Source organism: Gymnogyps californianus, chromosome 16, assembly GCF_018139145.2.
Source record: "Gymnogyps californianus isolate 813 chromosome 16, ASM1813914v2, whole genome shotgun sequence".
NCBI classification, from domain to species: domain Eukaryota; kingdom Metazoa; phylum Chordata; class Aves; order Accipitriformes; family Cathartidae; genus Gymnogyps; species Gymnogyps californianus.
The window spans coordinates 11990277-12016190 of NC_059486.1; the positions used below are offsets into that span (position 1 = coordinate 11990277).

Below are 25914 nucleotides of genomic sequence, written 5' to 3' on the forward strand. Positions count from 1 at the left end.
CATTCTCTTCTGTCAGTGATTTGATACCCAAATAATTTCACAGAGCAGTCAAATGAAGACCTGATTTATACCAACTTAGTCACTACCAAAAAAAAGGGGAATTATAGTGCAAATCTTGTAAAACCTGTGCAGAATTCTGGCCTGTGTTTTGGTCTGCTCTAACCAGATCACTGAAAGGAATGGGAGGACACTCCTCAGCTTGAAGGTGCTTTGGAGCAGATCTAATTCCACCTAGATATACAACCTGTTTTGAAAAAGCAAAAAAGGAAGACGATCAAAGGGCAAGAGCTTTGCTTTCTTGAAGTGTATAAATCCACAACTGCAACTGGAAATCTTGTCTCTGCTCACAGAGGTCATGTCAAGCCTTATTTAGTTGCCAGCTTCAGTGGACCTTTTAAATTTGAGAACCAGAACAACTTCATGCCCAGCTTTGACAGGATATCCATATGGACAACTGCTGATTGAACTAAATGGACTTTAAACAGGCAGAGTTTTGAAATGCAACATCTCCCTAACGTCTGCAGATACTAATTTTATTAGTGGAGGCGGAATGGGAGTCTTTTTCCTGACCTTTTCCTATCTGGTTCAGTCCAGTATTCTCTAACTACAGCAAGTCCTAGAAATACTAGAAACTCAATTAATAGAAACAAAAGTCCACATAGACCATCTTTTAGATCTGGATCTGTTTTTCTGACGTGCAAAGAAAAGACAGTCTCAGCAATATGTTGATGATATATAACTTGGTGCTTGAGTTTATAATATAAACAATTCATTGTTCATATTTATCAACTGATAAATAATAGCCACTAATCAGACAATAGCTGTATGGTACCCAGCAAAAAAAGAAAAGCAAAATTTATCAAGAGAGTCTGTTCCTTTGACAATTAAGTTAGTCATAAACAAAGATATTCATTCATGTTCTTTCGGGTAAGGACTTTGAAGGAAATGTGGTTTACAGAAAAAGAAAATGTGATTTTTTTCTCTCCCTATCTGATATATAAGGGAAAACATAGAAGCTAGAGCACAGGCTAGAGACTCAAGAGACCTATTCTATTGCTGGCTGAGGCTAAACATTGGAACAGTCACTTTCATGAAAAGGGAGTATTACACTGATGTCCTTTGCAAAATGCTTTGAGGTCTGGAAAGTGCTAGGTGTCGTTATTGTATAACTAGCCCCAAGCTATCAACTTCTCTGAGGATACAATGGCACACATACCTCTGCCCTATAATATGAATCTTATTTATGAATTATTTGCCTTCATGTTTAATGGAGATAAATCTTAATGAAAAAAGTTGGAAAGCAGGCAGAGGTTGCCTGACTAAGGCTTTTGCCCAAACCCATCTTGCCTTTCCTATAGCTACCTAGGATCAAATGGATGTCATCTTTCACCTACCTATAGGTCTCAGAAAGAGGAAATATCTACAAAATGTACAGTTGCTCTGTAAGCTCTTTAACTGCAAAGGAACTTCTTTGTTGTTGGACCTAAAATGTAATGAAATTTTGTTTGTTTTAGAAGATGTACTTTATTCCAAAAATTGGTAACAAGCTTATTCAGAGTTGTCAAAAGGTCAATTTTTTGTTCCAGCATATCATCTTCAAAATAAATAGCTTTGCTGTGTGCAATTCTTTAGCCTGCTAAAGAACATGAAAATTTATCTGACAAAGTACAAGCTATCTATTAGGACCTTTGCAGCCTTATCTACAAAGAGGTTATAATAATAGGTTAAAAGTACAGTTATAGGATGTGGGTTTCAAATGCAATCTGAAGAGAACTTAAAGAAGTGCTCAGGTCTGGAATACATTCACACATGACACAATTGATAGCTAGAATATGGAGAGGAACTTGTTTCTTGAAAGCTACAGAGTGAGTTTATTGTAAGATCTACAGGTTACAGGATTACTATGTAAAAAGGATGACTATACTAGCCTATTTTTATAGCATTTGTATATAATATACTGCACTTTCCTGGAATTGAAACAAAGAAACTATCTTTCTAGGACTACCCTAAGAAACTCATAAACAATACAAAAAACCCCCACCCCTATATAGAATTCATTGTAGTCAATTCTTAAGTTCATTTAAAACAAGAAAAACACACCCCCAAACCACATAATAAAACAAATAAACCTACTAAAGATATTCAAAAGTACCTCTTTTATGCCTAAAAATAATAATGAGTTAAAAGCGGAAAGCCATGCAATGGTGTCAGAAGTCATGCAGTCAATGTCTTCATAAAGTCACATTAATGCTATTTTCATCTCAATGTCAGGGAGGGAGAACCAGTTGAACATATCATTTAAAAAAAAACCCAAAAGACAACATTGTTTAAAAGCTCCCAGCTCTTGTTTTAAGAATTTTTGCAATATGGTTGTTATTTTCTGTTCTCTGTCATGCTCCTCCAGATTTTGCTACAGTTCAGTATCTTCACTTACAAGAAATTCCTGACTGGAAAGCAGGTCATGCAGTCAGAAGCATGTAGGAAACCTTGCTGTACACTGTTACAATATACTGCATTATTACTATTAAATAATGGATGCAGAAAGGCCACACAAGAACAAAGATCCCTGCGTGGAGAGCTGACTTTTCCCAGGTGGGACGTATCAGACAACACGTTCTTTCTCATCAGCACTGGCTGGACAGTGAAGAAAGACTAGGCCTGCTCTTCCAGCATCCCTGGCCCTCTCTCCCATATGGAACACACCAGCACAAATGGCTCCGCATCCGTCTATGGAAACGTGCTAACCCTGCATAACCTCTGGAGACCACTCTCCTCATTGCACAGCAGAAACAACCTGCCACCGCAGGAACAGCCATGACTGTAAAACGACTGGTTGATGTAAAATCCCAAATGTGGGCTAGCTCCCAATATGGTGGTGGCGGAGGAGAAAAGGGTGAAAACTCCATTCTCCACCTCATGTGGGTGCCTTACCTTTATGACGTCTTCATCAGCTGATTTGCACTCGGTGGAGTCCGAAACATCGACCACGGACCCATCCTCCTGGACGGCAACAACCTTGACTGGAACAGACACCGTTTTGCCCGTCAGAATGGCCGTGTTAAGGACTTCGGTGTCCTGCATGCACACACACACAAACAAAGGACAGGCGTTAGAGAAGCGTGAAACCATGAGAATGCTGCAGGGGTCAGACTGATGAACCGAAACCCTGCCTCGGACAGGGACAGGAGCAGAGGAGCGACCCTTCCTTGCACACACCCTTCGAGCTCCCTGCAGTCAATGGTTTAACAACTTTCTAAGCCGAAAGTTGCATCTGGACCATCAAAGTTCTGGTTTTGACAAACATATGGATTTACTCTTTTTGAGCCCATTTACAGGTTTGGCTGCTGTGGCAATGAAATCTGTAACTCAATTACACGTGAAGGCATGTCTGCAGCTTGGCACAGCCACAGTGCTATTCAGGTAAGATCTCCAGAGGGTGCCAGTGACTCTTCCCACCCTTTTGCCCCAAATCTTGCCAGTGATTTGGGAGGTGATTATTAAGCATTACAGTAACAGCATTTCTTCCTTACTGTTCCAGCTAACAGTGTTGCAAGTTGACCGTTTTCCCTTTTTGGGACAGAAATACATGCTGAGAAAAACTATGCATGAGGCAGGGTATTACAAACTAAGCAATGCCATCCATATACAATTTCTTAATCTTTCCCCATCAAAATCCCACCTAGAGATGTTTTACTACATTTATCTCTAATCCTGATGAATTCACAGTACTGGCACTCTAATGACTCCATTAACTTAGCCTTCCTCTGTGTCTCAGTATGGCTGCAGTTTGATTAATTACTCCAAATGAGTTGCTACAGAGGTCCCTGCCTTGCGTAAGCAGGTGTGCAGACTGGAGGGGAACAGCCTCCAAAGGCCTACAGAGCACCTTGTCTCTGCTTAAGCAGTGCTTACTGCAGGCCCAAAACTCAACACACAGGCGGGGCAAGGAACGATCTGTGCTTTCATAGAGATTCAGTTCGGCCTTCTCAAAAAGCCTGCAATAGGAAATACTGCTTTGAATCAATCTGCTTTTCATTTTTCGACTTCCATAAAACTAATTGCTTGCCAGTTGGAAAAAAAAAAGTTGCTTCAAACTAATCTAACTTTAAATTCCATTATTAGAATTGGTGGAAGAAGAAATGGATTTTAGTGAAAAATTTGATGGCAGCTTGCATAGGGAGATATATTCACTATCATTTGCTTCTGTCTGCTAGCTAGATTGATAGAAAATAATGGGCATTGACCACAAGCTAAGGACAGCTGGAGAAGACCAATAAATACTTGCAACTAAGATGTATTATTAATCAATATTCGGAAACTTCTACAAAAAGCACCCTGAATTAAATGAGTTGAAGTACTAATAACACTAGTGCCAGCTAACTAATATAGTCTACTAGAGCTTTATGGGCAGTCATGTTCCAGAAAAGCATTTAAGCATGTACTCGAGTCCATTTCTGTTCAGAACAGCACTAAAAGTACGTGCTCAACTTGACACTTAGACTTCAATGTGATTTAAGCATGCGTTTAAGTGTTGTCCTGAATAGAGATGCTTTTCTGAATAATACCTCATGAAATAAATATACTGTCTTTGTTCTGTTCTCTGTGAGGCACAAATCAGATGTTCTACACAGTAAATGACTATCTAGTTTTTGTTTATGCTGAATGGGCTCATTTATAACCAGCTGCCATCCATGAGGGAGGGACACTGGGAAAGAGAGAAGTATGTGACAAAAGTGGAAGTGTGAAAGAACAACTGTAAAACCTTTACAAAGACTGAGGTTTGAACAAAACTAAGAAGAAAATGCACTGCCAGGTGAAAGTAAACAATTAGATGCGCCTCAGGTGGAAAGAGGTTGTATAAGATAGACAAAGAGAAACTGAGGGTGCTTCATCCACAACTATGTCAGAGAAGAGGTAGTTAGATTTCACCAAACCAACAGCAAATATCCCATAAATCCTAAGCCATCAATCCAATATAAACATATGCCAGATATACGATGAAGACATGGTGGTCCTGTGGCAAAACGCTCCCAAGAAGCAGTTTGCTAGTATGCTATTTCTAAGCCGTTCTTCAACAACAGACAGTCTTCTTCAGTGCATCAGGGGAAAAAGTATTTTTGCCAAGGTCACAAACAACGAACACAGGACTAATGCTACTTCCAACCCCGCTCTCTGTTAGCACAGCTATGTAACTCCTACCTGTAAGGGGCAGGCAGCACTTGTATGCAATTACGGTCTGATCCAAAGCCCTACTGAGTCATAGATGAAAGGCTTCTTTTGACTTCAGTGGACTTGGAACCAGGTTCTCAACAGGCCTGAACTAATTTCTCCTTTGGTTTTTGCACTGTTCATTGTATCACCCTCATGTTGACCCTCATGTGTGACAAAGGATAAACAAAACCTCTGGCCTCCTTTTAACTCTAAGTGCTGCTTAGCTACCAAGCTGAAGTCAGATTTTGATGCTCTGAAGGATAATGCAAAGTCTATAAAGACATTTGCATTCCTTTTGTAAACTCCCTGTGAAGATAAGCACGAGAAAAAAGGTCTTAAAAGAGACACCTCAGGACCCTGCTATTTGTGGGTGCTCTGAAATATGCTCATCCTACTCTTGACACAAGCACTGTCCTGAACCTTCCCTCCTTCCCAGAGTGTACAGGTACCCACCGTGCTAATTAGCTGGTGCAGCTTCACAAAAACTACACTTCACTGGTAAGCAATTCCACTATATAAATCAATAATATTTCAGATGCCTGATACCTGGATCGAGTGTTACACAAGTATAATAGGCTGTGTAAAGACCTTTTTAAAAGCTGGCTATTTATAGACTGAAAAAATATATTTCCTCTGAGGACGAAATATGAAGGCAGAACTGAACTAATTGACTGTCCATTAGATTTATAAACAGACTTCTCTTTTTTTAGTGCATCTTCAACAAGTAATAGCATTTCACCTAGATTCTGTTAGGCTTGTTTTTTATTTCCATGGTAGGGTTTATTGCAGAAAAAAAGTATTACTGAATTTAAGATACCTGTGCTGGTTATTACTAACAGCATGTGAATGTAGAGAGGGGTAATAATGTTGATGTACATGGGCAGGTCCTCCCACGTGGCACAGCATCAGTGAAACATCTGGAACAACACCCAGGGACCACCAGCACAAACCTCTAACTGCTGACACTGTGAGGTCCCAGGTGAAAAACTGGGAATCCCTTCCTATTGCTTTTGTCGAGGGTTTCAGCTGCCAGATCTTGACCAAAACCTTCAATTCAAGCAGCCTGGGTGGAAGTTACACATTCATATTGCAGGCTCTATCCCTGAATAATAATTATGTGCGTGTTTATCTGCAGCTCCTTCTCTGTACCTGAATGCATTAGCACTTCAGCAGAGCTCTTCTTAATTACAACTGTAACCTGCTAATAGTGTTTCTTTGTTGTCTGAAGGAATCTACTTCTTATCCAGCCTAGGCTAAATTAAAATTTAATACAACATCAGGTCGCAACAGAACTAGGAAGCAAATGACAGCTGTTTAATTAAAACCTAAAGCTGATTAGATGGCACTACTGAGAGAAATACTCAAGAGGAAGAGCAAAAAACTACTGAAACTCAAGGCCAGGATAATGGCTTTATTTAAATATGAATAAACCCTGCACATAGCCATAGTAAATGTTTGACAACTCATTGCTTTGGACAAATGGGGGGAAATGTGAATGGGAGACGTGTCAAGAGTCATGATAGAGCTCTGATTACCAATGCTGCTGTTACCTATGTATGTGACCAGAAGCAGGGATTACTGAGGAATGACTGCAATAGGTAGACATGAATCAATTGAGGAACTCCAGGCAAAAAGTTCCCAATAATTAGGCTTTAAACACCACCACATCGACCTAAATCCTCCTTAGGCATGTGACTCTATGGCAGCTCACCCAGCTACTGTGAGCCGACACGACACAGTTTTTCCCCCCTCTTCCGGTTGAAAAATAAATACATGGAGAAATAGATTATGCATCTCACAAGAAAGCATCTCAGGAGCCAGGAGCTGGACACAGGTTACCTAGACCCCAGCCCAAAGCCGCCAGCGCATCTTTCCTGCCCCTCCAGGAGCAGCCAGCATCCTTTCCATGAAGTCTGGCGAGGCACAAAAGCCCCACGCCAACCCACTTTACCGTGACAGATATCATCCTTGTGATTAATGCACAAGCTGCATGTGTTTTTTTAGAGGTTAACAAAACATGCTACAGTACAGTAAACCCAATAAACACTCAATTGTAAATCAGGAGGGAAACCTAAAGCCAACTCTAATTCCACTGACAAATGCTACAGCTAAATGCCTTTTGGCATTTAGTTGAAATGACTGTCTTTAGTGAAGAAGGCATAGAGCTGAAACATTTGTCTCCAGAATTGCATTCCTTCATTATTATTTTTTTCCCCAGAGTGTACCTCGCAAAAATACATTTGTAATATTAGAAGGAATCTTTAGGAACCAGTTCTCCTGCCTGGAAACGGCATCTCTTAAAAGATGTAAATTATAGGGCAGATTGTGACGTGTGGGCTGGGCTAGGGGAGTTTTTTTTATTTGATAAATTATTCACCATCTTTTTCTTCAGATCAAAGAGCAAAGCAATATAAGTCCATTAAGCAAGCTTAATATATAAATTAGATGCTTTGCTGAAATTATTATAATCCAAAGCAATTCTGCACTTTTTCCCCCTCATAGCTGAATACCATTTTAGGTTTCCAATACATATTAATGAAGCCTGGTTGCTAGAAAGCTATTTATATTTTCCACCATTATAGCAGGTAAGATATACCATTTTGTCACCCAATGGTAAGAACGAATAACTGAGATTATGTGTTTATGAAACATTAGAAAACATAAACAATCTTGCAAAAAGCTCACATTGTTCTTTGACCCTTTTTCCTCCCTACATTCATAAGTCAGTCCACTTCATGCCAAGGAGCCAGACCCCACAGTAACGCTAGCAGGAGTGCTGCTAGCTGCTTTGGCAGATGGCTGTCAGTCATTATTTGTGGGCTCAACTGCAGGCAATCCTGCCTGCCCAGGACTTGCCTCAAGTCTGCAGAGGCTGTGCATGTGAAAGGAGTTACATTACAAGTTCTAATAAAGGGCTGAACAATGGCTAATTCCTTATCCTGCAAACATCATTTCAGTGGAGCCACTTGCGGAATCAACTTTCTACCAAGTTTTCAGGTGTCAGAGCGAGGCCTGAAGTGTAACCACGCACGAGTCCTCCTGCCCTGACAAGCACACGTGCTGCTAGAAGGTCATTCCCGCTCCCCTCCAAACTTCCTCTGTCTCCAGCTGTTTCCTCATTTCAGCTTCTTATCCAGCATATCATTATTAGGAGTGATCAGTTATGACAGATGGCAACTCACAAATACTGCAGGCTATCGTGTCAAAGTTAAAGGTCGTCCTTTATCTCTTTTGTTTACCTGCATAATAGCTTTACTTCATATTGGGATCCCAAAGGAAGGACAGGCAGGTGCATATATTCTGCAGGAGAAATTAATTAATGTAGACTGAACCATACAGAGAGGTTCTTAATCACCGATTCTTACAGAACAATGTAAGCAGCAACTATTAGCCTAATTGAATATCATTCTAGATGTATATTAGTGTGTGCTGCAAAAACAATTTGCTATAGCACAAAAAAGCATGATACAGAGACTCCAAAGTGCAATCTTAGTTCATAACTTGTCTTTTTGCCACAGATACACTGAAGGAAGCTCTTATCTTAGCAGAGCGTACCTGGCACGCGCAATCAGCTGGAGTGGTAATTCTGTCTTGGAGTTCATGGAAACTAAAGCTGAGATTTATTCCATTTCCATGTTTTTTTTATGAAGGAAATTCACCTCATTCTGAGGTTTATGTAGGATGAATAAGCAAAACCTGCTGCTGAAGGTGAAACCTGATTAGAAGCACAGATACCGTCGTATCTATGACCTGAGGCAGTTTTATTTTATTTTTTATAACTCAGAACAGATCTGCCCCCATTAAGCAAAGGTTCAGAACGCAGCCTGGTGCACTTGGCAGAAGTAATTGCAACCTGTCAGGCAGTCTCCATTGTCTCAGCTAAGTACCAGTGCCTTCCGCGTGAGCAAAAGACCTTTCCTGAGACTGGGCTCATGCTATTTCGCTTCAGCCCATTATGTCCCAGTAGAATTTATTCTCCAAACCTGCCATGTTAAACATCATGACGCCATTCCTCTGAACTGCATACCTGAGGTAGAAGGAATGGGAAATTCTCACAGCTGGGGAGCAACTATCACGCATCTGATTTTAGTTGTCTGCACAGAGAACAGACGCCAAGAGCTCCTGACTTGTGTTTCAGGACCTTTTAGTACACCAAGAAATACAGGACCTAAAGTCGGCCTAAAAGTATGGTAAACTCTGCCAGTCATTCACAGTGGAATTTGCACTATATTTAGAGATCTGTATAGTACCTGAGCATTCATCTGACAGGCTTGTGCCAGTTCTTCTCAATAGTAAGTGACTGGTAACCATTTTAAGCATATTTAGAATTTCACAGTTCATTTAAAGATGTTGGTTTTTCCCTTTTTATTCCCGAAAAACCTGATCACGTTCTGACTTCATAAAATTGTGGGTCACCTCCAACTGAAATCAAACAATATCCCGCTGAATTCAAGAGGGTACAAAATGGGTAGAGCTGTCTACTCGAGAGCAATGACATGAGCCTCAGTACAAACTGATACACTAATAATTGTTTTCAAATGGCCATGAAATAATAATATGAACACTCCTCAAAGGCATTGCTTTTTCCACAGAAAAGTCTAGGGAGGCCATGCTTTGCCTAGTTTATGGAACATAACTATTGGATTCACTTGAGTACCAACAGTAGTCAAAGATAAAATTTTGTGGCTCTGTCTCTTTGTCCCACAGGCTTAATAATATTTAATAACATTGTGGATGGCCACTTTGAAGAATTGCTTTCAGACACTTCTCTAAATTCCTTTCCTATTCATCACAATTTCTTTCGGAGTGGGCTGGAAGGAGAGTTTTCTGGAGGAAATTCTATGCTACCAGTGCAATGGGAGAGCTGGCAACTCACTGGCTTGAAAAGGCTTCAGTCTCACAAGTGCAAAACTACAGACATTGAAACATAAGGTTGCGTATCACATGAGTTTACTGCCGCAATCTGTGTGCTCATCTTCTACCATGAGTGCTACCTGGGCAGAAATCCATGTCCTTCTGTAATAACAGCTGTTTAATGCTATAGAAGAATGCACAAATTAATTACAGCATGTCTAAATGACTTCCCAACATCCTGCAGGAGCATCCTCTCACGGAGGGAGTGCGGGTTCTCTTTCTGCTTCAGACACGGTGACTTGCTTCGTTAAGCCATTCACAGAGTGGCTACGGCTTAAGAATACCTATTTATGAGCAGAAAAAGATACATGGGAAAGTGACTGTGACATCATGCAAAGTCCTCTGAAATCCCCTGACAGAAGACAGTTGTCTAGCATTTGCTAGACAGGGGGTTCAGAAGAACTGGATTTTATATCTTCTCCTTCAGCATAGTTCAAACACTGCTGTAAGTCCAGAGCTCATAACGTACCAATACAGAACTGTATTTTCTGGACAGAGCTAAATGCATATACTTATTAACTATATTTGAGAAGCATTATGGAGTTTAAAAGGGAATAGAGCTCTACTAGATGCTCACATTCATCATCCTGCAAAAGGAGGATATCATTTTCCAAAGAACATGGATCTGACAGGAAAGACCCATGCCTTACCCAAAGAAGTATTTTTTTCCTTGAAGATGGTCTGTGTTATCTGTCAGGACCAGACTGCTGTACTTACTTACTTTACCTGTGTAAGTAATTTCATGGGCTTGCATACACACACACTGCTGCAGGACTGGCTTTTCACAGAGCAAATGCTTTGGAAGCAGACTGTTTCCCACTCTCTGCTCTCCCTCAGAAAGGCTATTCTCCCCTGAAAGTGCCTGCGGCAAGTGATTCATTCTCTGGCAGTTCCTGTCTTAGGCACATGTCTTAGGACAGCAGAAGTGACACTTTGGAAGTTTTCTCTCTCTCCTTTGCCTATTAAAGGGCTCAGATGTCTAGTTTAGACTTGATGTCTAGAATTACAGGAGAGAAACTCTATCCTCTCCTGCTTTCAAAATTACAAACAATCAGTACCTATACATTACTGTTAGCTCCTTTACTCCTAGGAGCTAACGGTACTCCTAACAATTTTTACACCACTGCATGTTTCCTACAGTGACATGGACGTCACAGATGACACAACCATGCCTTTTATCTACTTCATTTCATAAAGCTGCCTACTGCTGTATTTGATGCAGTGAAAATAAAAAGCAGAACATATCTGTAGCCAGTCCACGCATCAGCCTTCACTAGCCTTGCACACTCAGAGCTTTCTGGTGTTTTATTCCCTGATTTTGGGAGCATCCACCAACTGCACATTTCTCATCCTTGCACTGCCACTCCACTTGAACAAAGTGTTGCCTTTCAAGTCTTCAACACTTACTTTCTACTTAAACAAACACTACAGAAGATGTCTCCTGCATGTGTTTAGAACTGCCTGGAAACTTTTTTGGCAAGGAGGAAAAAAAAAAGTTTCTTGACAAAAATAAAAAAGCATAAAAAAACCACCTTTGAGAATATTTTCTTTTGAAAAAAGCCAAAATTAAAAACTCTGAATTTTTTCAAATAAGAATATTGATTTATTTGAGGTGAGGTTTTGAGAGTCTTCTGACTGATCTAAGGACTACTGAGCTGGTTTTTTTTCCTTCCTCTGCTTCTTCTTGGCTTGAATTTTGTTCTTAATTTTAATTTTTCAGTCTGTTCACCTTGTACCTGTTCAGAAGCACTGCCTTGTTCTGACATGGCCCTATGTCTGGTTATTTCTTTTTTTGCTCAACTTTTATAAAGAACAACCTCTTCTTTATTCAAGTTCAGAATGAAATCCCTTTTTTGTTTTCATGATTGAATTTCTCAGTGCACTCTTGTACAGTGTATTTATTTCCTGCAGACTAGGACAATATAATTTGTGTTTCAAAAGCTGAGCCACTGCTTTCAGAACATCAGTATTTTTCCAGAGTCCATCAGCTTTTAGGAGACATAGTCCCTCAAACTAAAGAATGTTTTAAGAACCTGTGAGAAAAAAAAAAGACTGACTGGATTCTGCTCTCAGCTAGACTGGTGCAAGAGGGAGTAATTATAATAAAGACCATGAAGTTACACAAATGTAAAAGTCCTGTGAAATCAGGATCAAACTATTTCATTTTTCATCTTTTCCCCTGTCTCTCTTTCATCTGTTCTAAAAATTACATATTGAATGATTTATTTAAATTACTCCTTATAGTATCTTGTCTTTCCATAATACTTCAAAAACAGTTCTCAACTCTGCCAAGGACAACAGGACAGTTATCTTCATTCTACAGCTGAAATAACTGAGGCAGAAGAAATCCCACCAGGCCAGTGACAGATCAAGAAACTGAATCCCTATTCCAAATGTCCTAGGTCCATGCTTTTTCTGAGAGGTTACGCTCAAACTTGGTGTCTTCAGGCTGTTGGTTCTGTACAGTTTAAATACCAATTCGCCCATCTTTCCTACTAAATGGCCTTTTTGCATAACAAGTAAATGCTGAGCATGCAGCATCTCAAACAGTTAATTTATTGGTTGGTTAACTGAAATTCAGCTGTGCAGCAAAACAAATATCAGTGACTGTAAAGAAATATAGAGGGCTATAAATAAAGCAACCAGTAACAGATGCAACGAAAGAAATACTGTATTACTTGTCACCCTTCTTAAGTGGAAAATGATAATGGCATATTAGCATATACTCTAATGCCACAGACAGCTGAATGCACTCAAGAGAAAAATCACAGAATACCTCTTAATATGAAACTATTCCAAACGTTCCACTTTGAGAGGGCTTCCAATGTCATCTCACAGGTGGTCTGAAATGGGGCAAGACAATAGCAGACAAGGGGGATGACATTAATGTTTCTCAGGAATAGAAATAGAAAGTGACAGTATTATTGGTTTTCGATAGAAGCATTCTGTAAACAGACAAAGGTCTTCCACTTATTATTCTATGCAATAAGATATTCTTCCACTTATTATTATATATCAAAATCACAGCATGTTTCTTTGATAAAGAATTTTAACAGTGGTTCCTTGTCCTTACCCCTCAGCAACAAACTCAGTCCAAGCAGGGACTCCAACGTAGTTTTAAAACTTTTAGTTTTAAACTGTTTGTAAACTATATGAAGTAGTGGCTGACTTGGTTTTCCACCTCAACAAAAGACACTGAAGGACAGAAGGAAAATGAAAAAAGACTTCTATCTTTGCTTCCAAAGTATTATCTTCATAACTAGCCTTTAGAAGTCATTAAGACATTATTCAAATTCAAACTTCACAATTTATTTCTTTAGAACCTGTTACATTATGAGTAACGGGAAAAACACTGATCTTCCAGAAAGATAAACCAGGTACAGCAAGAGAGGAAAAAGAGAATTATCCAATTCGTGTTGAAGAACTCATCTACAAGAACTATCTCAGTGGAGGAAAACATCTCCCATTTGCTGCCATTTTACTTAATGTGAGACACAAAATTGCACAGCCTGACTCAGTTGCAAAGAGAAATCAGATCACCACTACTGGACTGTTCAAATGGAATGAATATTTGCTATTCGCCTCCATTAAGGAAATCTATCTTCCTTAAAATAGGCTGTGTCAACCATTCATTCTTTACTTTTCCTCTAAAAATGGGCAGATTTCCAAATGATAATACATGTATTTCTTCTTTTGCAGTACCAATTTCAACTTGTTTACTGTTGTAAGGTGGGAAGAAGGCCAGGTCTAATGCCATATTCTTTCTTGTACTGCAGCTGATGGGGTCCTCTTGATGCATAGTCATTGCTCCTGCTAAATGGACAGACGAATACAAGGGAAGATGCTCTTTACAGAAGACATAGCTTCAGAAAAGATAAGGTTTCTCTGGCATTTTGACACATCATTTTAGCGAAGGGCTGACAAAGAAGGAGAAAGTGTTGCACCTAAAGGCCTTCATAAATGTAACACAGAATTCCAGCTCAAAAGTGCTTTCAGCTGAAAGCACCCCTATACAATTACCACACAGAAAAGAGCACGCTCTCCTCACCTTCCACTTCTCCTTATAATTTTGGCTCTTTCCCTTCTTTTCTTACACCTTGAAGTATTCAGCCATGTTCTCCCTCCCTCTCACCTCCTCAGTGGCTGAAATGCACTCGCACGGCACAGATGTGGGCCAGTACTTCCCACATTTTGTTTTCAAAGTGTTCCTCCAAAAAGGGAGGGTCTTACAGAAATCAAATTATAAACTCTCTCATTCAAAGACCACTAACATTTTATGTCTACTTCATAAGAATACAAAGAGCAACATAGCAAAGGAAGTTCAGCTCTGCATGTGTTGTGACCTCGCAGTGAGCTGAGGACCCAGAGGTGGAACATCTCCTCCCAGCACCGCACTACTTCCCACACTGTCTCAGCACAGCCTCAACATGCTCTCCTCAGGTTTTTGATGGACAACACTTCAGGAATAATATCAATGGTCATGTCACAATTGAAGCGTGTTTATGTTTAAATTCATGCCATGAAGGTACGAATGCAAAACCTAGGTGAGAGTATTCACCTACAAAAGCTGAACCTGGGTCCGGGAACAAGAAAGTCCACACGAAGAAATTAGTGAGAACATGGTGAGTAAAGTATCTCATTTACACTACTGAATTGTCAAATTTTGTAGGCAACAGGAATGATCTGAAAACGGATAAACTGGATCTTGAAACAAAAACTGTGTTTCAATACATCTTTGTTCCTTTGCTATGATGCAACTTCATCATCTTCCAAAAGCCCAAGAATTATTGCCAGAAGGCACCTTGTAACAAAAAGCAGGAAAAGATGATCAAAAGTTTCACTCCACATTCTCCTGCTTTACCGCAGGTTCGTTTTGAAGGACAAACGTTTGTTCTTTTCATGGCCAATATGACACAAAGTGGTCAACCAATGCCCAACTTCTAAAGTGACAGGACCACAACAACTACATCAAACATACCTTTCTATTTGTTTTTCATTTTTTGTTGAATAACATTGACATTTAACTAACTGCCCAAAGGTTACACTCTCTTAAATGCAGCAGTACCTGGCATTTTAATGCTGTTTTTCCTCCTCTGTTAATGAAGGCACTTGTGCAAGCTGTTGTTGATTTAGTTTTGGATTTTCCTCCCAGTAGTGTTGTATTTGAACTCTGGTACGCATATCCAATGCAAGCTGACAAAAGCTATTATGGAGAACAACCCAGAATAAAACTGCAACCTTACTTCTTCCTAATGACAAGTTGTGACAGGAGCGGAAGAGAAGATGACGCCCAAGTTTCCTGGCCAGGTAGCGCTGCACTGTGTCACTGATGAGGCTGAGAAACAGCAACAGCCTGAGACAGAATCAACCTCGGACACGTTAAGCAGAAGCATTTCACAGGGCAGCCATCTGACAGCACTGTCTCCAAGCAGCCATGGCTTGCAGCAGCTTCCTTCTCTGCAGCAGCATTTCTGTTTTGGTTTGGTTTTTTTTTTCTCTTTTCTTGGCCAAGAATCTCATAAACAGAGTTTCAATCTAAAAAGCCTCATTCCAGCATGCATTGCTATTAAGTCCAGAGGGGAATAAACCTAGAATCTGGGAAAATTAGTGCAGAGGAAAAGACTTTAGAACCCGTTAAGCATAGCTGTGCGTAGCTGCTGTAGTCTATATTTCACTAACTTTCATGATAACTCTTCCCACTTATTCTGCATCGTCTATTGGGGAAAACAAAGCCAGAAACCCTACATTTGATTAAAAAAACATTGATATGAACGGTGGACTGGGATATGATATATAAAGATTTTGCTATTTTTACATGTGCAGTGATATTTAGAAAGGTTGGAAATGATGTTTAGATTTTATCTATTTCTGGTCAAATGGATTGCCAGAGGATTTTTCTGACAGTGGCTGTCTGCAATTCGATGGCAGTGAATATGCAGAAAATGTGCTAGGTTCTAGGAGTTCATTCATAAAATGTTACAAAATGAATTCAAATGAGGTGGGAGCAGTAGTCTTTTTGTGTATTCCTGATTTTCAGAGGACAACACACCTGAGAACACACCTCTCTCCAGGGCAAAGTCTCACTGAAGATTATTTTTGACAATTACAACAACCACACCTGTGTTAATTGTATGGCATCTCTCTCGTTCTCACCTCAGCGGCACCACATGAAGGGGGCTGATGAAGGACTTTCACCTGCTCCAAGGGGCTCTTGTGTGGGCAATGAGGAAAGCACCATGCTGCCCTGCACCCCATCGTGAGCATCACACGTCCAAATGCGCCAGAGCGAAACAACTCAGGTTGCCATGCAATCTCCACACTGACAGCCCTTGGCTATTTATCGGAGACCAAAGTGGTTTAGCTGTTTTGCACTTCCAGGCTGCAGCCCAAAGAGTTTTGTTTTAGACCACATGAAATTGCAGCTTGCAGGTTACTCAAGATGGAAGCTCCTAGATGACTCGGAAACACCAGCGGACAGAGAATGTCCTTATTCACTTATTTCACAGAACTTCACGCAAAAGTCCAGGCTTTTTGTGTCTCACAGACCAATCTTGCTAGTGATTCTCCCCTGAAATTTATGTTTAAAAAACCACCATAATTTGGCTGCTGAGATCAGCGTCTGTATTGACATGTTTCTCTCTCCAAGACCCAGTGTCAGTTTGAAGACAGATTTTCTTCTCACACAAAGTTTTCTGATATGCATTTCACTGATGACTAAAACTTTATATTTTGTTCACATGCCCACAAGGAACCGTACGAACATTATTATACATTGAAAAAAAAATACACGATGATTAATTGAGTAGATTAACCTCCAAAACACTTGGACAGCTGTTTCAACATACTGTCTTTGAGGCCAATATGCTGAAACAGCTGTTCTTATATGTAAGGTAAAATTGTCCACTTTGTTTTGCAATGTGAATACTCTAGGTCTATTTCATATCTTAGTAACTTTAATGTACACCTGGCCCGTTGCCAAAATGTTTTATAATTTGCATACATTTTTTTTCCACATTATTAGCAACTTCACCAATGTCAACTCATTTGTTCAACAATATGCTCCAAAACAGTCAAGCGGCTTTCTGTCATCTTTACATGGGATCCACATACACTGCACACTGCTGTCTGTAGCAAGATGCTTACAGAATGGATGAATGAATTTGATTATTTTTGTATGTAGTTTTACAATAGCACAAGTGTTCCTTAAATGGAAAGCATGTTCTGGTTCATGGCGCTTTCTCCGCTTGTTTCCAAGGCAACTCAATACACAGACACATGCAAACACACACGTGCATGCTATTAATACTCTTTTCTGATGTGAGAGATTTCTTCATTTATCAATGAAACGCTAGCCAGCTTCTGTAGTAGTGAAAGCCTAAGACAAACTTCTCACAGAGTAACTCACAGCAAGAAAACATTCAATTGTACACTTAGACCACATGTTTTGGAAACTTTTTGCATCAAGATCTCCTGTCTCTTCTAGCCACATAAATAAGGAATCCTGAGTCCACCTCGCAATGTCCTTGTGCTTTCCTTCTACAAGGCAATGCTTTCAGTCAAGCTCTTCCAAAGAGAAGGAAATAACCTGGGAGGTTGGTTTGTGCATGCATGTCTCTCTATTTCCTCGCAAGACTAAGCAGCTGACAAAAATGGTGGCACTTCGGTCTTAAGGAAAGGTATTACAGCCTCAGTAAGCCTTGCAAGAGCCGACCTGCAGAAGTTGCACGGCTGCGCCTGACACTTGGCAGTGGAACACAGCTGAATCTGTTCTGTGTTTCTAAATGAAACTCATTTCAGAACAAGTAAGGCCTAGGCACAAAAATGATTTGTCATGCTCAGCACTCCATGCTAAATCACATTTACATCCTCTGATTCTCAATTGTAATCCTCTTTGGAATTCGCTTAATTGTTGGGCTTTTAAGAGCTGGGGGTCAGGTACAGACACTGAGTAATGAGTGAAAACTGCAAAGGCAAGTAAGTCTGACCAATTCAGCTGTTTATCTGAGAAGTGAGATGTGACAAAGAAGGGAGGCAGCTGGAAATTGCAAGAGATGTTTTGAAAGAAAGCACTTTGAATCATTGTTGGTTTATTGTTGTTTCCATCTATCTGATTTTTTTTTCCTTTGCATAACAAAAAGGCCTGCTGATTGCCGTTATTGCCTGGGGGTTTTGTACTTGTCATTCCCACACTGTTTTGTATGTTTTCAGAGCACATCAGACTTTGGAACAGAGTTGGCTCTTGCCTATCTAAATATCCTGTTAATCACAACAGAATGGTGGTACACACAAATCTGGTCTATCCTTAGGGGTCAAGTGCCATTTCCAAAATAAAACCTACTTCTTAAGTATGTGGCAGGGGTATTTGCAATCATATTAAGTTAAATGGCAATGCAAACTCAGGGCAAGGCAAATTCAGGCAAAGGGTCTTACTCAGATTTCACTTGTATCAGGCATGGATTTGAAGGGACATAAATGTGATTTACCTCCAAGCTTAACAGTGGGTAATTATGCTGAAGTGGGACACTTTATGCTGACTTCGGTTCAGTTTAGGGGCCGATTTAGAAACAGCTGTCTGTGATTTATTGTATAGAGAACACAGTAGAATCCCATTAACATCAGCAGAATACCTATGTATTTCACAGCAGCAACACCAGGGAATGTGGACCTCTTTTCCATACGCGAATACACGATGCCTCTCCTCCTTTGCATAAATATTTGGAGCTGTAGTTTACACAGCTCTACTCTATCCTAAAAAACACGGAAAAAGAATTCAGCTTACCTGGTAGATCTACAGTTGCATTATGTCACCTCTTGTTTATAAATAGATTTTTAAAAAGAGCAAACTCTTCAGTAGATGCTATGGGAAATCCCTGACTTCAATGGGAGCTCCACTATCTTGTACTAAGAAAATAGTTTATGAATACAATTCCCTTAATTCATGCACTCCCTAACTTTTCAAGATTGCTACTATTAACTTGCACACCATGTAGCCTTAATGATTTTAGGTTCAATTTATATTACATGCTTCTATTTATAAATGGTTTATAAGGGAGACTAATCAATATTTGATAGGCATTTTAAGTGTGCAACAGACATGAGTAGCATGTGTTAGAGAAGGTTATAGGCACATCAATAGAAGGGTTATAAACACCTATAAGCTCTGGCTTGTAAGTAACCCATTGGGCCAATAGGATTCTGTAACAATTTTAATAGCAGGTTATCCAATTAATAACAGTTTTATTAATAACTAAGTCTTTGTAAATGATTTTAAATGGAATCCTGCTATACAAGGAAGCAATTCTGTCACCTATCCTGTCGACAAGTACTAGGGAGAAATCTGTAGGTTTGGTTTTTAAATGCCACTCTCCTCCTGTAAGCTTGAACTAATACTGTAACATTTCCAATGCAAACACCGTTACAGTGTTATTCTGGGATTTGGGCATTTTATCATACACCCTTAGGGTTAAATTCTGCTCTAAGACACATAAATTTAAGTCTCACAGGAGCCACTAGAGCTGCTTGCTGTGCATATCTCTGTGTGTAGGAGGGCGCAACTTAGCCTTTTTATTTACAGAACCATTAATTAAATTACTGCAATTAAATATCAAATCAAATTGCATTAAGATAACATTAAGCACACAGGAAGTCAGAATCAGAGCTTGTATTAGGGTTAATGGGAGCTACATGTGGTTAGTTTTTAACGCATCTCTCTATAAACCATACCCCAAAGGATGTAGCTTAAACTGACATACACAAAACCAGAATTTTATGCAAATATTCTTCTACAGTGTCCTAGTTGTTGCATCACTTCCAATCATTTGTGTGGGTTTCCTGCTATTTTTCTCTTAAGGCAAGTTACCCTAAGTGAAATGGAAGAGCTTTATAAATGACAGTTTCTGATCAACTCAGAGCCGTTGAGCACCACAAAATTACTAACTTGCAATTAGTCCACAGGGTATATGCTCCAATAACAAATCCATTCGAGATTATGATTTTCTGCTTTATTTTCAATCTAACTCTTCTCTAATTAACTGTAATAGTAATAGAGATTTCTGCAAAAAAGTCAAAGGAATATAAAAACCTGTTATCTTCACTGTCACAGCCACAAAACTGACAATCGGTAGCACAGATCTGTGCTACTGCTGAGTGCTGACAGACCTGCAGGACCACCGGCTTGCCAACAGCTGTGGCCAGGTATCTTCTTGTGAAACTGCTCTGAGGTCCTCTTTCAAGCACCAGCTCCACCATGCAAATCCCAGCAACCACATCCCCCAGGCAGCCGGTAGCTAAGCAGGAGGTGAGATCCATCACTGCAGAGGTTTTGCATCACCTAGGAAACGAAGGGAATCCCCCCAAAGTCTTGATTTTTTGCCATAGCAATAAAGGGGAAGGACTAAGGTTTCTGTTCCTTGCGCCGTCAGGAGTGCATTATAGCATGCCAGTAAACTGAAACTGATAGACGTGAACCCTCCTTAAGGAGCCATACAAACTAGTTAGTGGAAAATCACCACTGAAATGGAAAACGTTATTGCATCAGACTCCTTGTAGATTCTTGCTGTTTTCTGAATTTAATGGGTTTTTGGAGAATTTTACAGCAAAATTAAAAAAAAAAAAAAAAAAAAGATGTTTGCTTACCCACTGATCAAATTAGCACAGAACTCTGTGTGCCTATATTTTCAACTGGAGAAAAACATCAAGATGATTCAATATTTATGTAATGTTTTATGGAAGTTCAATAGAAAAATCCAATATAATTTCCCAATTAAAATCACCTGCTAGTTGACTTACATCCATTACTATTATCTCAGGCCGCTGTATACTGAAGCTATTCACACAATAGTGTTATGTGAACATGCATAGGTTAAAAATTAGTAATTACTGTCTAGACAATTCACTGTTAGCTATAGCTGAGAGAATATAATGAATAATTTATTTGATGAATTTTGCATTCCTTTTCCTCTTTGTGAATTGATCATGACCATGGAAAACTTGAAAATATACTCATTTATCAGAATTCTTTTCTGTGAATAATTCTTAACCTGAATATTTTTCCACCAAACAAAACTATTCTAACTTGTGGTTTGAAATTCACCTTATGGGATATAAGCTCTGGAGACCATTGGGATTGTTGTTCTTTTTTCTTGAGCAGATAATTATGTAACTAGCAACAATGCAACAGTGCTCTTACAAAAAAAACCCAAAACCAAACAGTTTGCAGCTCATTTTGTTATATAAGTTATGTAATTAAGAAAACAATTTATGCAACTTATAAACAATCACTAATTCTAAATTTTAAATGGCAAATTTACAACTGAAAATAACTGATAAATATGATTCTTTGTGAGTGCTATTATATTTGTTCTATAAAAGCTCAAGTATGCAATGTGTTTCTGGGAATTTATCACAGTACTTCTAGCTGTGTTGTAGATCTCAAACACACTTATTTTTACAAACTACCTGTTGGTCACTTCCTATTCACTTGAGCTGCTGCTGCTGCTGCTCAACATCAGTCCTTGGGAGAGCCTAGACCTGGATGTTGGGTGGGAGTTTCCAATGCAGCTAAGGTTTTATTAAAGGACGTACCTGTTACGCAAATACCTCAGTAAAAATCCTTGCATAGGCTCTTTTTAAGCCGAGCTACTGAAGACCCTAGGTACGTATGTGCATTACAAACTTCTAGAAAAGTAAATGGAAGAGAGACTGGACCCCAAGTCTCCCCCTTGCCCTAATCACTAAAGCTATACCCATTTTGTGAGTATTTGAGTAGAGTAGGAAAGGTTCAAAATGAGGGACTGAGAGCGGGCTGCTCCTCACAGTCCATAAACTAGAGATGAAGCGTGAAGCACATCATCTTCACTTTGAGTTTAAAAGCCCACAAGCAAAGGGAAAAAATAAGCAATAGCTGAACAGGGGGAACACTGGAAAAATGTGTCATTTGGCTGAAATGAAAACAGGTATTTGCGTCTCTCCTTACCATCCTATGCTAGGTACTCTTTTAAAATCTCTGCGACATCACTACTTGACTAAAAGATATTGCACAGCACCACGTAAGACACACTCCCTTTTCCCTTTGCAGCACTGGTCCCACTAGGAAGCTCCCACATCCCACCACCTTGAAGGATGCTCTTCTGAGGTGCTGGGGAGCCGGTGCAGGACTCCTCATACCACCGGGCAGCTGAGTTTCTGCTCACCGCTATCACATTGCCACTGTGCCCCATCCTCTTGTCAACGTAACTGGGCTTAGACGCACACAACTCACTGGAAGTACACTGAAAATACCCTTCTTTAGTATCTGTAAGAGCCACAATTTGCAGAGAGGTGTCTAACTGAGTTAAACAGCAAGGTCCGTTCAAAAATCCCATGAAGTGACTATCTGTAGCTCCTGGTGTCTTAATAACTTTCAGAAATCCAGCCATGAGATGCTCTTGAAAATCTCATCTCAAATTCTATAAACATGACTCGCAGTACTTCACAGTCATAGGACTGTCACACTTCATAGGGCTGGAGTTTTGCTTTTAACATAAATTGCTGGTCCCTAGAAACCAGATAATATTACATGGTAAACATTTCTGATTTCTATTGGCGGAGTTAGATTTGAGCTGGCAATCTAGAGGTAAAAAGCTAAACAACCATTACAGCTCCCTATTCTGACACAGAATTTAATGGCATATTTTTTCCCTTTGAAATTTGCTCTTCATTAGGTGAGCTTCAAAATGGAGGCTGAAACAATGAGTGTTTTTAACTCTGCAGCAGATCAAATGCATTTTGACATCCATACTCTAAGGAAGAAATGACACGCTAATGAGAGACAGAGATCAAATACTCTGTCACTTAAATCTCTAGCAATGTGAAGTACATGAAGCCTGTTAACCCATGCTTGGCACACCAAAATGCTGCAGTGTCCAAATGGCTCTGCATTTTCTTCCTATCTAACTTCAATTCTTGTGGCTCCTCCTCTTTCGCAGAGCCAAGCCAACACTACAGGAATTAGCTTACTCCTGACCACAAGGAAACAACAGGAATGGGGATGAATGAAGTGATTTCTGGATTATATTCTCTGCTTTTTTCCTCCTACTCTTCATTACAGCCCTACTGGGAGACTGCACAAGCAGCAACAACAAATACTGGCTGTGATCAGTGTACAAGTCAGGGCAAGGTTCTTCTTCTGCAGGAATTGAGAAGAGCAGGTTTGGGCTCTCTCCCAAGCTCCGGTACAGGAGCCACGCCAGTATTGGTCTCATGGCACTGAGGTTTTGGGCAGTGGTATTCCCAGACGCTGTGGAAAGCAAGCTGGAATGACAAGAGTCATTGCCATTTCAGTGCATTTACCAACCCAGAATTAGAAGGTCCCAAAGATTATGTAAAACTCTATTAGCTTCTCCCTGTCCTTGACCACAGATTTCAGCATGATGCCAACATTTCGTCCCTTGAAACTCGCTGGATCCATTTCGTCCCCTAGCCACAGCAAGGAATGCATTTATTACCTCTCAAATAACCTGGAATTTGCAACGCCTGCTCCTCTCTGCCCTCATCAGTGCTGATGCCCTCAGTCCTGCCACCCCGACGAGGGAGTGTTGTCTTCTGCCTTGGACTGATCTTGAAAGAGCTCACAGACAAGTACCAACCAGTACAAAATGCAGTTTTGCCTTCCAGCTCCACAGGAGGCAGAGTTGTGAAACTGCTAATTCAAGAACTTCAGAATTGAACAACACAGAATATTACAAGGCTATCCCAAAGCACTGTGTTAGAGTATCTTGATTATCTTAATAAAGCTGTAGCTTAGCATTTTCAGTAAAGCTGAGGCACCTTTGGAAGAAATTTTTTTATACACAATAGCTGCTTATAGGCTACATTACAACTTCTAAAGCTCTCCGATTGCTGCTCTGCTCCATCTTTATGATGCTATTTTAATTGAATTTAAAAAAATAGAAATTACATGTAAAATAATTCCTAAGCCTAACTGATATTGGGGCCATGTAAATCAGAAGTAACTACATTAAGGTCAATGCCAGCTTTGAATAAGAGTTGTGTTAAATACAAATGACCGTTTAAAAAGAAAAGCTTTCAGTGCAACATGTACATAAGAAATATAGTACAGCATCTGCTTGGCAAGAACACGGTCTGTTTGTGTAAGCTAAGAACTATATGTATCACTCATACATGTATACACAATACAAAATTAATTCATGCAGAAGGGACTCAGCTCGCTGTACATCTTATAAATACAGGCTGACAATTAAATAGTCCTAATAAGACCTACTCTCCAGCTAGCGGAACAGCTCAAAAACAAACATAATTTTGTTCACGTGTGCCCATTACATTCGTGTGCTGATTTAATTAACAGTAATTTCAGTATCTCTGAGATTTCTTCTCTGATTTACAAATGATGCCCTTTTGATGAGGGCTTTAGTTCAAATTACTGGCCAATCAGCTGTAGACCAAGACTAGAATGCTAAGTTAATTGGCAATAAAACCAGAATGAGCACTCTGGAAAAAATTACAGATGAGCCAAATTATTGGGTAATTGTTAAGGAACAAGAAGAGTCTCATTTTAGGTAGACAAAGTAAAAGCTTTGTAGCTCCCTCCAGCACACTGTGTTTCCCCAGCCTGGGTCCTGTTAACGGTCTGTACTGCTCACAAAATCACTTCAGGTTGGCTCAGCTCATCCCTCTTGCAATCACTCTGTCAAGAGGTCCGCTGTGCCCTTATTCCTGGCCTGCAGGAGGTCCTGCCACTCTTGATAGTCTGTCAAGGGATCCCTCCATCAGCTTGCACTGAACTCCCATCAGCAAATTTTTCATAAAGATAGAAGCAAACCTAGAGGAACAGAGGTAACCAAACAGCCCTCCAGAGGCAGCATAGCCATATCAGCTCAGCACCTCTTAGCATTTTCCTCTGCACATTTATTATTGGAACCACTTACTTCTAACAAGAATTTAGTGCCTGTGCATCCTTGGAGAGGGTCTTCTAAGAATAGTAACTCTCCACATGGATCAAAGAGACCCGAGATCACTCTGGCTGCAAGAATACCTGGATGTCCTCCTACCCTTGATATATGGACAGCATGTTAACTCTTCCTAATACAGCTTTATTTATAAACATTTGACCAAAGAAGCTACAGGTATTCATCAATCGACTCTGAATTACAGTTTCTTTTCAAAGACAGGGGTGTGCAGTGCAGAATTCAGGCATCATTAGTCTGATCTTCTGAAAGAAGTATCTCCAGAGCATTACACTTTTAATAAGAAGGCAGGGCAGAAAGAACATGGAAGTGGCAATGCACGCAGCCTCTGTGTCAAAGAGATTAATCACAGGAGCAGACACAGCATTGACTGGGAGCGGGGGAGGACGAGGCCATGCAGCTTGCCAGGCATGGCCACATGGCGCAGGGAGGAGATGTGCAGTGTTTAAGAGCACGAGTGAGGAGAGATGTCCCCTTTACCTCTCGCCAGCAGTTGCTTGCCTGGATGATCATCAATTAGTTCCAAAGCTCCATTTTATAGTGATGACAATGAAGAAAAGCAATGCCAGACTTGGGACATTCGTGGGCACATTATCTAAAGACAGATGCCGGTGCGGGATCAGAGCAGGCATTCCCATGGCACAGGCAATTCTGCCCCATTCCTGGTGATGGAGAGACGGAATTTTTTTAAAGAGAAACATGGGATATAAAAAGCCAGCTTGCTATGCTGGAAGGGCCTTCGCTTCATGGGGTAATCGTTAGCATTCATCCAAACTGCAAACAACTAGCAATATGTGTTCAAATCACTGTAATTTGGTAAGCTTCA

General features: G+C 40.1%; 1 protein-coding gene across 1 annotated transcript in view; it reads right to left on the reverse strand.

The window, feature by feature from the left end:
• The window catches only part of TMEM132B (transmembrane protein 132B), a 258825-nt gene that overhangs the window by 40845 nt on the left and 192066 nt on the right, over positions 1 to 25914 (reverse strand). Inside the window, exon 5 of the mRNA XM_050906609.1 lies at positions 2932 to 3075. Within this exon, the coding sequence (XP_050762566.1) occupies positions 2932 to 3075 (144 nt within the window). The remainder of the gene's footprint in view (positions 1 to 2931; positions 3076 to 25914) is intronic.